Source organism: Octopus bimaculoides, chromosome 1, assembly GCF_001194135.2.
Source record: "Octopus bimaculoides isolate UCB-OBI-ISO-001 chromosome 1, ASM119413v2, whole genome shotgun sequence".
NCBI lineage: Eukaryota > Metazoa > Mollusca > Cephalopoda > Octopoda > Octopodidae > Octopus > Octopus bimaculoides.
Window position 1 is genome coordinate 130,056,260 of NC_068981.1, and position 11,644 is coordinate 130,067,903.

An 11,644-nucleotide genomic window follows, 5' to 3' on the forward strand; every position below is an offset into this window, starting at 1 on the left:
AAAAAAGTTATTCTTTTGATTTCAAATAAATAGTCCATTTTGTTTTTGCTTCTTGTAAAAAATATACTCATTTTTATAAAATTCATTTGCTGGGGGAACATTTTGTGTATGTTTTTTGTGTATCCAAAATTGTAAAAACACAGTTACTCAACATGTTTGATACACTGCGGAAAAATATTTTTACTTCCCCCAATCTCTTAAAAACTTGACCAAAATATGTCTATTGCTAGAATTGTTACTTTCTATTTTTTCTTAAAATATTTGTGTTAGCCCTCCATCTTTTTTTTTTACTCCCTTTTACCTCCAATAAAAAAAAAAAATATATTTTCATATTTCTGTGACACAACAAAATTTAGCATGCATTTCAGCTAAGTTCATAAACAGAATGCAAATGCATATTATTATGTTACTGTGGCATCTGCAGAAAGCTATGCAATGTTGTTGAATTTTAGCATATCCTTCAAAGTTTGTCAAATTTATATTAGGCATTTCAGAAAAGACAGTCAATTTAACAGAAGTATCTACATTATTCAATTACCCATTCAATTCTGGTACCCACAATATAAATGTATGTATATGTGCATGTGTGTATGATAATGTTAAAAATATATTTGTGTTTTTAGATAACTGAGGGGATCTATTCATTGGATTCTGACTGTCTGATTTCAGACTTGTATTCACCTTGTGCGCATGTACAACAGAGTCAATAACAAAGGGGTTGGTATTCATTCAAACACCAACTTCTTGCTTAAAATGAGAAGGAGTCTGATTATGATTGGTCAAGTTCCCTAATTTGAACTGAGACTCAACTTGCATACTGGAAGGTGTCAGTGAAGTATCATGAGGATCCGTGAGTGTTTGATGAGGATGCTGGTCGTGTATATTAACTGTGATTGAACAGTCATTAGACAGAGGACTACTGCAGGTCAGAGGTGACTGGCTAAAAGGGGAAGTGTCAAGTGAATTGCTGCTGCCAACTGTGTCTTGAAGAATTATTTGGGAATCACCATTCTGACCATTAATAATGTTCTCCACAGCTTGATTTCCAAGCTGGTCAGGAAAACTGGGATTTGATAATAAATGAGGTTGAAGACTAACTGCTGAAACCGCTGCTGAGGAATGTCCAATTTCACTATTTGCTCCTGGAAATGATAATAATAATAATAAATAATAATGATAATAACAAACATTAACAATAATAATCCTTTCTACTATAAGCACAAGGCCTGAAGTTTAGTGGGAGGGGGGCTAATTGATTACATTGACCCCAGTGTTTAAATGGTACATATTTCATCGATCCCGAAAGGATGAAAGGCAAAGTCAACCCCGGCAGAATTTGAACACAAACTGTAAAGACAGACAAAATGCTGCTAAGCATTTTGCCTGGCATGCTAATGATTCTGCCAGCTCGCCAGTTTAATAATAATAATAAATAAATACACAACAAGTTAAAATTATGGCATACTAACAGTTACCTACAGCATAACTAGCAGACTGATATGATATCACTGTAATGGCTAGACTATCAGATGTTGCTATACATCGCTGGTCACAATGCACTTCCTTGTATTGTTATAACTTTCAAATGATGCTACCCCTATAGCTAGGTGGACAGGCCAACATTATCTCTGAATGTCGCACAAGTTACTCGCTGGGTTATCCATTTACAGCTTAGTGGACTGAAGCAATGTAAAATGAAGTGTTTCATTCAAGAACACAATGCACAACCATTCTGAGAATCAAAACTACAATCTTGTAATCATGAGGACAGCACCCCGACCACTAGGCCATGTACTTGTATATATAAGCTAGGAAATATTTTCCCTTTTCTTCAGACCAGACATGTTTTCTTGGAAGATTGCAAACAAAATGTCATCACTTGTGTACAACAGTGACACTTGTTTACAATTAGTATACAATGTCAAAACAACACCCACACGTGACAGGCTTCTTTTTAGTTTCAACCTATTAAATTTGCTGTCAAGTTTTTGGTCGGCCCTTTATGCATGTGTATGTGTCGGCTTTGAATTTGCATTGACTACAATGCCCTGTGTTCTGACTCTCTGTTCTGAATTTAGATCCTGTGGAGACCAGCCTTGTCTTTATTACTTTCAGAGTTGATTAAAAAGACTACTAATCCAGGGTCAGGATATGACAGAGATGTTGCAATGAAATATGACAGAGAGGTGCAGTATTGAGATATGGTAGCAAGCTGTTTGAGTGAGGCAATGAGATATCATTGGGACACAGTAGTGAGATATAATAAAGAGATGACAGATAGAACAGAGAACTAAAAAACAAGATGTAAAGCGATGTAGTAAGTAAATATGAGAAACAACCATTGTATAATGTTCCTGAGCAAAATGTCACACTATACTTGCTCCAGTTTGCCTGACTGATCAGTTCAGGCTCTACTACACAATGGTTGAATAGTAAGTGGACAGTAGCATAGTTAGTTGGGGTGCAAGGAGTAGCAGTTTGCTCAGGTGATGCTCTTATGGGGGGAAACATCTTTAGGTCTCCTGTATAACTGTACAGGCTTGGGGTTTGGTTTGGGCGGTGGGGAAAAAACTTAAGGGTTGTTCCGAGTGACACACTCTTTAGCTATTCCACTGTAAATAATTTTCATACAAAAATATTCCACTCACAACTTGAGAAGACCCATGAAACCAAGAAAAATTGTAGTCGTGGCCAATGCTGGTGTCACATAACTGGCACCTGTGCTGGTGACATGTAAAAAGCACCCTTTGAATGTTGGATCTCACAGAGGCAATGATAAGTGACTGAAACCTTTGGCGATATGCTGTGCTTGAGAAGACCCATCAAACCAAGTGAAATCATAGTTATGGCCGATGCTGGCATCTGTGCTGGTGGCATGTAAAAAGCACCCATTACACTCTTGGAGTGGTTGACATTAGGAAGGGCATCCAGCCATAGACACCATACCAAATCAGATTGGAACCTAGTGCAGCCTTCCAGCTTATCAGTTTCAGTCAAACCGTCTAACCCATGCCAGCATGGAAAGCAGACACTAAATGATTATGATGATGATGAACAGCAGAGGAAAGTTTTTTTTTTTTTGTTGCTTACCTCCAAGTAACATTTCTTGAAGAAGATTGTCTATTTTAGCTACCCCAAATATTTTGGCCATCTGAATCTGTTCTATCATCTGCCAAGTTATGCTCTGTAAGACAGGTAAAATAAGCAAAATTTCTCCAAATCGACCACGGCATTCATATTGTCTGTCATTGATATAATCTTCAAGATTCACTTGAGCTTGGCATCGATACGTTTTTATTCGGTGGCTGTCAATTAAACCTCTGGCACCTAACAAAGAAAATTAAACATTGGTTTGGTTATTGGAGACAGATAAATGATTAAGGTTTCAAATTTCGGAATTTATCCAAACAAGTGTAAATACACATTTATACATATATACAATGATTTCATAGACAGAAAGTAAAAGAAGCCTGTCGTGTGTGTGTAGCATGGGTTAGACAGTTTGGCTGGAACTGGTAAGCCAGAGAGCTGCACCAGACTCCAGTCTGTTTTGGCTTGGTTTCTACAGCTGGATGCCATTCCTAACACCAACCACTTTACAGAGTGTATTGGGTGCCTTTCACATGTCACCAGCACTAGTCACAACCATGATTTCACTTAGCTATATATATATATATATATATATCAGGTTTTCCCATAAGTTCTTTCTGAATTTTGAATAAAGAAAGCAAGTGATCAAATGTCATATTTAATTGAAATTTAATTACCAATGTACTTTCCCTGATTATCTATGACTTCCTTCCATCTATTTACAAGCTTTTTAATCCCATCAATGTAAAACTCTTTTGGTTTCAAAGCGAAGAACTCTTAAGTGTCAGTTTCGACCACCTCCTGGCTTACGAAAGTTATGTCCCCCAAATGATTCTGTAAACTATGAAACAAATGGTAGTCTGAAGGAACAAGGTCAGGAGAATAAGGTGGACGAGGAATTTTTTCCTAACCAAGCTTTCGATCTTCTGTGATGTGATCTTTGCAGTTGGGGGTTGCGCATTGTCCTGATGAAACATCACTCCTTTTTGATTCACTAAAGCGAGTCGTTTTTTTCCTCAAAGCTTGGTTCAAGTGCTCTAATTGCTAATAATAAACTTGAGCATTGATTGTTGCATTTGGTGGTAACAATTCAAAGTGAATTACTCCTTTGCAATCGCACCAGATGGACAGAAGAACCTTTTTCCCATGATGTTCCCTTCTCAGTTGTGGTTGAGCTTTTTCCCTTTTACCAAGCCACTGTTTACGATGTTTAACATTCCAATAGAAAATCTATTTTTCATCACCAGTCTATCCAAAAAGGGTAAAATGAGTTTGCGAGAATGGAGAGAAGAGCAGATGTGAACTCGGGATTTGCGGTTGCTTTCGGACAATTCATGAGGCACCCATTTTCCAAGTTTAGGAAACTTTCCAAGTTGTTGAAGATGACAATGAACAGTTGCATGGTTTGAACTAAACTTTATTGCCAGTTCTTCAAATGATAATGCAGGATTTTGTTCAAGTAATGCCTCAAGGAGCTTATTGTCAAACTCAACAGGATGTCCTGTTCGATCTTCGTCTTCAAGGCTGAAATCTCCACTTCTGAATTTTGCAAACTATCTTCTGCAAGTTCTTTCTTTCAAGCATTCTTTCCCATAAACTGAGTGTATGTTTTGAGTTGCTTCGGCTGCAGAGTTTCCTTTTTTGTATTCATAAAGCATGATGTGCCTTCAATGCTCTTTGGATACTTCCATGTCATTTGCATGATCATTTATAACAAAATATAACTAATTTCTATTCAAGTTTAAATTATAAATTTCTGAAAAGTATTAACAAAACTAGAATCTTTAGAAAGTTTTATTTTGACTAGGAACAAACATCCAATATTTTAGGAATAGGAAACTGGAATTAATAGCCTTCATGTCTTCCCCCAAGGATATCAGTAAAAGGAAGTGAAACAGCAACAACCCTTAATCAAAATCGATTTCATGATCTCGCTCTGCTTGAGAGAATGTCTTTGAAAAGGTCCAGTATGGTTGAATGCATTTGGTTTTCTCACTGCTTGCTGCTGGGGTGATTTTTTGTGTCTGTCTGATATTGCGTTTTTTAATACAGTGATTAGATGTTATCTCAGGACAAATACCACAATAACTAGCCTATCAATGGTGTATATATATTATGTATGATACATAGATGGCGAATTTAATAGTAAAATGGCTCACGGAAGGATACCTTGAGATGACCTTGTAAAAAATAGAGCTATTATTTTACCTGGATCAAAGAATATGATTCCTTTAAGACATGCAAATTCCGAGTCATCAATATCTACTTCTTGCAAAGGCTTTACAATTTCATCAATCACTCTGCCACAAATATGTGACATTTCAGTATTTGCTACATGTCGAGAAATCACAGAATCATTTCCTAGAAGTAAAACATCTTTCAGTTGTAATGAACGTCTGGCAACACCTAACAGAAGGTGTTCTCCTGCATGAGCCCGTAATAAAGCTACCTAAAGGAAGAAAATAATGGAAATAATGCAACATTCAGATTGGTTTAGGTTTTAGAAATCAAATCATGTATTAAATACATTCATTTTAGTGCTATTGAGATTATACATTGTCTTTTAAGAGTCTCACAGATAGTAAATATTTCAGGGTAAAGCATAACTGATAGAATTGTACAGGCATCATAAAAAAAGACTTTTCAAGTACTGCATCGAAAACAAGTCAGCTTGCTTCTTTCCAAGCATTGATTATACAGAACATTTCTGTACCTTTTTATAGCAGCTTTTATAGTACCTTTTTATAGATTTATCCAGCAAACACAAACAGTTAATCTTTTGAATAACTGGACAATATCTTAACTGTTCTAACTCTTCATCTAGAAGTTGAAAAATTAGCAACTTCTTGAAAGCGGAGAATTAAAGTGCAACAGTGCATGTTTCATAGCAACTAGAAATCTTCACACAAGGTAACAAGTTCAATTCTAAATGTGAGTTTTACAAACCAACTAACAGCATGGCCACTGAGCTATTCCGTTGTCCTTTATGATATGATATGTTATAAAATTTGAAATAAAACATACTGATTGGTACCAAATGTATCAAGACCATGATTGACCAGTGTAAGCATTATAATATTGGCTGGCCTTGCATCCTTGGATATGGTAACAAGACAATATCATTGATACAGTATCATTTAAAATGTGTTTCTTTTTTTATTTAAAAAGAACAATGAATAGTTCACAAGCTGCTAGATTTTCAGTCTCAAATTTTAAACAGCCAATCATTCCTGTTGTATTTATTAATAACATTATAACTAAAGCAAATCTGTTTTGAAAGTGGCTTTAAAGAAGGCTAAAACTAATTGAGTTAAAGTATGTACTACTACTCCTTAGGGTCCATAGTTAAGCATTATTGATGCAACAACTAAGGTAACAGAAAAGGTTAACAGGGACTGACATTAATTCATAAGATATTTTATGATAATTTTATGTGGACTGCTCATCTACCTGATCATCTAGCTGTAGTTCTCCAAAACATGGAATGTATTTAGCCCATTCAACTAAAACCAGTAGTTGTTGTTTCATGGACTCGCAGACATCATTTGGTGTAGCCATCTTTTTACTTGCTAAGTTATCTGTGTTTGGTTGACTTATTACCTGTAACAGAAATAGGAAAACAGAATTATTTCTGATCTGATGAGTTGAATAAGATCTTGGTTTTCAAAAACAATATTATATCTTGTAAGCAGTTAATTTCATCTAATTGGAGTATTTTATATATTAATCTTCTTGAAAGTTTTAATTTATGATCATCAATCTTGGGATAACACTCATTTTCTGTTGTAGGTAGTAGTCTAGGACAAATAAAATCTAGTTTGAATTACAATTGGTACCACAAGATCTAAACACATGACCTTGTAGTCTATAGCAAAACAAAAGATGAACTGCTCATCATTAATAAGAAAATAATTTTGTTCTGAATAGTTAACATCTTTTTTAACTTCTACACCTACCATTCATATTCTGAGCTGAATATATAAAATAAATGTTGTTCGGTTGACTGTCAAGACTTTATTATTCACTTACAATTTTTAAACATTTACCTAGTACTCAACTGTCTTCTCAAGTCTCTACAGTTCCCATGTCTTAACAGTTTGCTAAGTATTCTACCCCAATCAATATTGACATCAGACCACTTTTCTCTGCAATCCCCATTCCCCTTGTTTCACCTCTCAAATCCTGCAATAAATACTTTACCCATCTGACAGGAGGTCCCACTGCTAATCTGTGATAATTCAAAGTTAATTCATTTTAACTACCCTAACCATGCCTAGTTATTCCTATGTTTCAATGTAAGAAACCCAGAAGTTATAGACACTGCTCTTGCTCCTTAGATTAATGAATAATAATAATAATTTTTAAAATCTCCAGCTACTTAATTTTACACTGACAGCCTGTCTATTGTTTCAAATAATACTCACTTCTCTTGACATTAACTCAGCATTTAAAAGTGAAGAAATTGATAAAGATGAGCTGGTGCCCAGATCTTCATAACTTGTTCGCCGAATGCTGATGCGATCTCTTTCATTCTGTACCGCTTCAAGAGACAAGAAATTATGCAAAACTAGAGATATGCAATAAATTTAGATCATGTTTAAAACCAAACATTTAAAAAAAATTCTATGACAGGCAGAATAAATTAGGAGACAAGTAATTATTGAAAATGTTCTATTTAAAAAAACAAATAAAAAGACAATCATTATCTTACAGATAATCTGACAAACATGGGATTAAACATACTTGATTTACACATATTGAGAATACTAGATATTGGCAAAACTATTAAGATACCAACTTATTAACCACACAATCAAGGTGGCTTATGATATTTGTTATGATTCTCTACATTCTGAATTCAAAATCATACCATGGCTGACCTTGCCAGAGTCAATGAATAAAAAACCAACGAAATACAGAGGTTGATCCTCTCAGTCTCTCTCTCTCTCTGTATATATAAGTTATAATAAGGAAGTCAAACCAAATGATATTTTTGAAAGTGTTTAATATGAATGTTTCAGGTCATCGTGCAATATAGAAAAGGAAATATATCCTTACACAAGACCTTCCTCAGTTAATACATTTCAAAATCAGTCTCTCTCTCTCTCATATGTATATATAAATTGGCTATGTGAGGTGGGTACAAAAGGAGTATGAGGATAGGATACAGCAAAAAAGAACCAAAAGGTTCATAGTTTGTATACTATTACTACTGCTACTACTATTACACTGTGTCTCTAAGGCATTTAACTCTCAACAGCGCAGGCACTGTTTAAGTGTTGAATGTGTCATTAGCATATGGTGCTGAGCTCAAATTCTTTATATAATATAGAGAAAACAAAAATAAAATAAATAAAATGATGCCACTCTAACCTTCATTGAACTAATATCTGAAAATAAATGCTTCATTAATGAATGTGTGTGTGTGTGTGTGTGTGTGTGTAAGAGAGAGAGTGAGAGGCCATTTGTTGAAGAGGTCTATTAAGACTGAAATATGTCTACAGTTGTCTCCCTTACTTGCCAAAATAGCATTAATAACTGAGCTGGTTTTTCTTTCTTCATTACATAATCCTTTTTAATTAGATGCTTTGATGCTCACTACATTATGTATGTTAAAATCAATTTGACTATTGCTTCCCATTCTGATGGCATCTACGAGTAACTTTTCCTCAGGGATTTATTTTTTTAAATGTTCTAAATATTTTCTAAATGCTGACACAATGCTGAATATCTACATAGTGATTCTCCCATTGCTACATCAGCAATTATGGCAATGTTTATGCTCACTAAGGAGGTCTAAATTGAAACATACTTAAAGTTGTCTCCCATTCTTGATGAAATAGTTACAATAATATCCGAAAGATAATATTGTCTTTCCTTAATGCAATGAACATTAACTAATCTAATTAGAAATATATAGAAGCATTAAGCATGATAACACTAGAAATTGTTTTTTCTCTGCGTAATTAACTTTAGTGGTTTATTTTCTTTCAACAAACAATCATTATCAACATATTAAAATACTCTTTTACATGCTTGCTTGGGGCAGACAGAATTTGTTGAGGTAGATTTTCAACAAACAGTCATGTAATTCAATAATGTCAACACATGCAAATATGTATAAGCAACCTACCTTCTTTCCTCATTCCAGCTCGAAAACATTTCCTCAGTCGACAGTAGCGACATTGGTTTCTTTTATCCTTATCCACAACACAGTTTCGAGCAAAGCGACATGTATACACATGATTTTTCCTCACACTTCGTCTAAAAAATCCTTTACAGCCATCACAGCTGGAAGCTCCATAATGTTTTCCAGTAGCTCGGTCTCCACAAATTGCACAAAATTGACTGACATTGACTGCTGGCAAGTTTGATGCAACTGATTGAACAGAAGATCCAGAATTCAAAGTTGGTATGCCATTTAAAAGTTGGCTGTTCATATCGGGAGAATCTGAAAAAATTAAAAGCAAAGAAACAATATATATATAAAGCTCAATGTGGGTGCTGGGGAAAATATGAGATAGCTGTTGCTATTGTTTAAGTTCAGTTCAACCTTGACAGACCTATGACCAGAGGTATTCCAGTCATGACCATCCATTTCATACAGAAAAGGCAAAAAAATAAAATAAATAAAATGCCCCTGTAACCATCATTGAACCAATATCTGAAGATAAATGCTTCATTAATGAAGATGGAGAGAGAGAGAGAGAGAGAGAGCCCATTTGTTGAAGTTTAAAGCTAAAATATGCCTTGCTCTTGCTATATTATAAAATATGTTCTTTCTGATTTTTAGAATGAAAGTGATTTGAGGGAGATTTGACTATTATTTGCAGTCATTGGTATTTATGTAACTTCAGCAGAATATAAAGTAAATTTAAGCATAGCATGGTGTAAATACACACACACACACACACGCACACGAATAAATAGAAAACAACAAAAGAAACTGAATTCTGTAAAGCTTTTGGTCTTGTTTTATCATTCTTGTCAATTCAGTCAGTTCTCCAACCTAAAGTACCTTATACTTGAAGATTCATACTCCTCACTGTTCAAAATCAAGTCAGTAGTTAATACAATACTACAAGTCAACCTTTCTCTTTTCCTAGGAGGAATGGGTTGAAAAGGCATTTTCCAAGAGATAACACAACCCCATTCCCTCTCCAAGTCAGCTGTTGTGGTTTTCCAATTAGGTTAGTTGTGCTATTCCCTGCAAAAGTTTGGTCTAGAACCTAGACAACTGAAAAAAACCACTAAGGAGATATGTACGAGGGGCTGCTGAAAAGTTTTTGGCTTTAAGGGTATCACAAAAGGCCTGGTTGGAGGCCCAACCTTCTGAGTTCTTTTACAAGGCTTAGAAAAACTGAAGGGTTATTGCAATAAGTGTCTGAATCTGACATGGGGAATATGTTGAATAAAATAATAATTAACTGATCCTCCTCTATTTCCTTTTACTCAAAGTCAGGAACTTTTCAGTAACCCCTTGTATGAAAAACTGGTACTTCTTTTTATCTGTTTATTATGAAAAATTTGTTTAAACTATTAATCCTGCTCAATTCTAAAAATTATTAGAGTGAGAAACTATTTTATTGATCATCTCTAAAATGATTAGTTTTGGCTTAGAAGCTGAAATGTCATTAGCATTCTTATACCACAAATTCAGTCATGTGTCCCCAATAAACATGTATCACTCATGCTGACTCAATTCAAATGATCTTTATTCAATTAACAATGGTTTCATTGAGTTATAATGCTGTGCTCAAACCTTCTCACAGGTTACTGGAGAGGAACAAGCTGTTGCCAGCTATCTAAGACTATACAGTTGTGATAATTATCAATCCATACACTTGGTTAATTACGACTGTTACATAGATTTAGTAACTGGAGTTACCCATCATTGTCACTGACATCATAACTATCAACAAGTTCACTGAGGGAGCCTTGTTTTGTCTGTCAGGTGAAATAAACATGTTTTGCTACACACAGGAACTGCAGGAACTAATCAGAGGTGTTGTTAGCTCTTCTGAATTTATCGCAATGTTAGAAACTCTTCCATATCATTAACAGATATCTCAGTCACAAGCGTTTTGCCTCTTAACCTGTGTACTTTGTGAGGTCTGTAGAAGAGTTCCAGTTGTAGTCTTTTGTCAATCACAGTCACCTTGTGCTTCAGCTGCCATATCATACAAGCTTTATTGTCATGTCTCTGTGATATTTATCTGCAGCATATCACTGTCTCACAGTCACATCTCTCATTCTACTTCTTTGATCTCTATCTTATCTCACTCCTCTATCATGCATGTTGTTACAACCTGCTACAATATTTTCCAGTCACATCCCTCTCAATCACATCCCTCTCAGTCACATCCCTCTCAGTCACATCTCACTATCTCCTGGCCACATCTCTCTCAGTCATATCTCACTATCTCCTGGCCAGGTTTCTCTCAGTCATATCTCACTATCTCCCGGCCTCGTCTGTCTCAGTCCTATCTCACTATCTCCTGGTCTCATCTCTTTCAATCATATCTCACTATCTCTTTACTTTGTCTCTCTCAGT

General features: G+C 35.2%; 1 protein-coding gene across 6 annotated transcripts in view; it reads right to left on the minus strand.

Moving 5' to 3' along the window:
- Positions 1-11,644, minus strand: part of LOC106867718 (hepatocyte nuclear factor 4-gamma) — a 131,700-nt gene continuing 120,056 nt past the window's right edge. For all 6 annotated transcript variants that reach the window (XM_052970550.1, XM_014912677.2, XM_052970558.1 and 3 more), the window contains exons 2-7: positions 9,224-9,541; positions 7,515-7,630; positions 6,541-6,690; positions 5,299-5,539; positions 3,091-3,327; positions 1-1,142 (exon numbers count right to left, since the gene is read on the minus strand). In XM_052970550.1, coding sequence (XP_052826510.1) covers positions 730-1,142; positions 3,091-3,327; positions 5,299-5,539; positions 6,541-6,690; positions 7,515-7,630; positions 9,224-9,541 — 1,475 coding nt within the window. In that variant the 3' untranslated portion in view covers positions 1-729. The remainder of the gene's footprint in view (positions 1,143-3,090; positions 3,328-5,298; positions 5,540-6,540; positions 6,691-7,514; positions 7,631-9,223; positions 9,542-11,644) is intronic.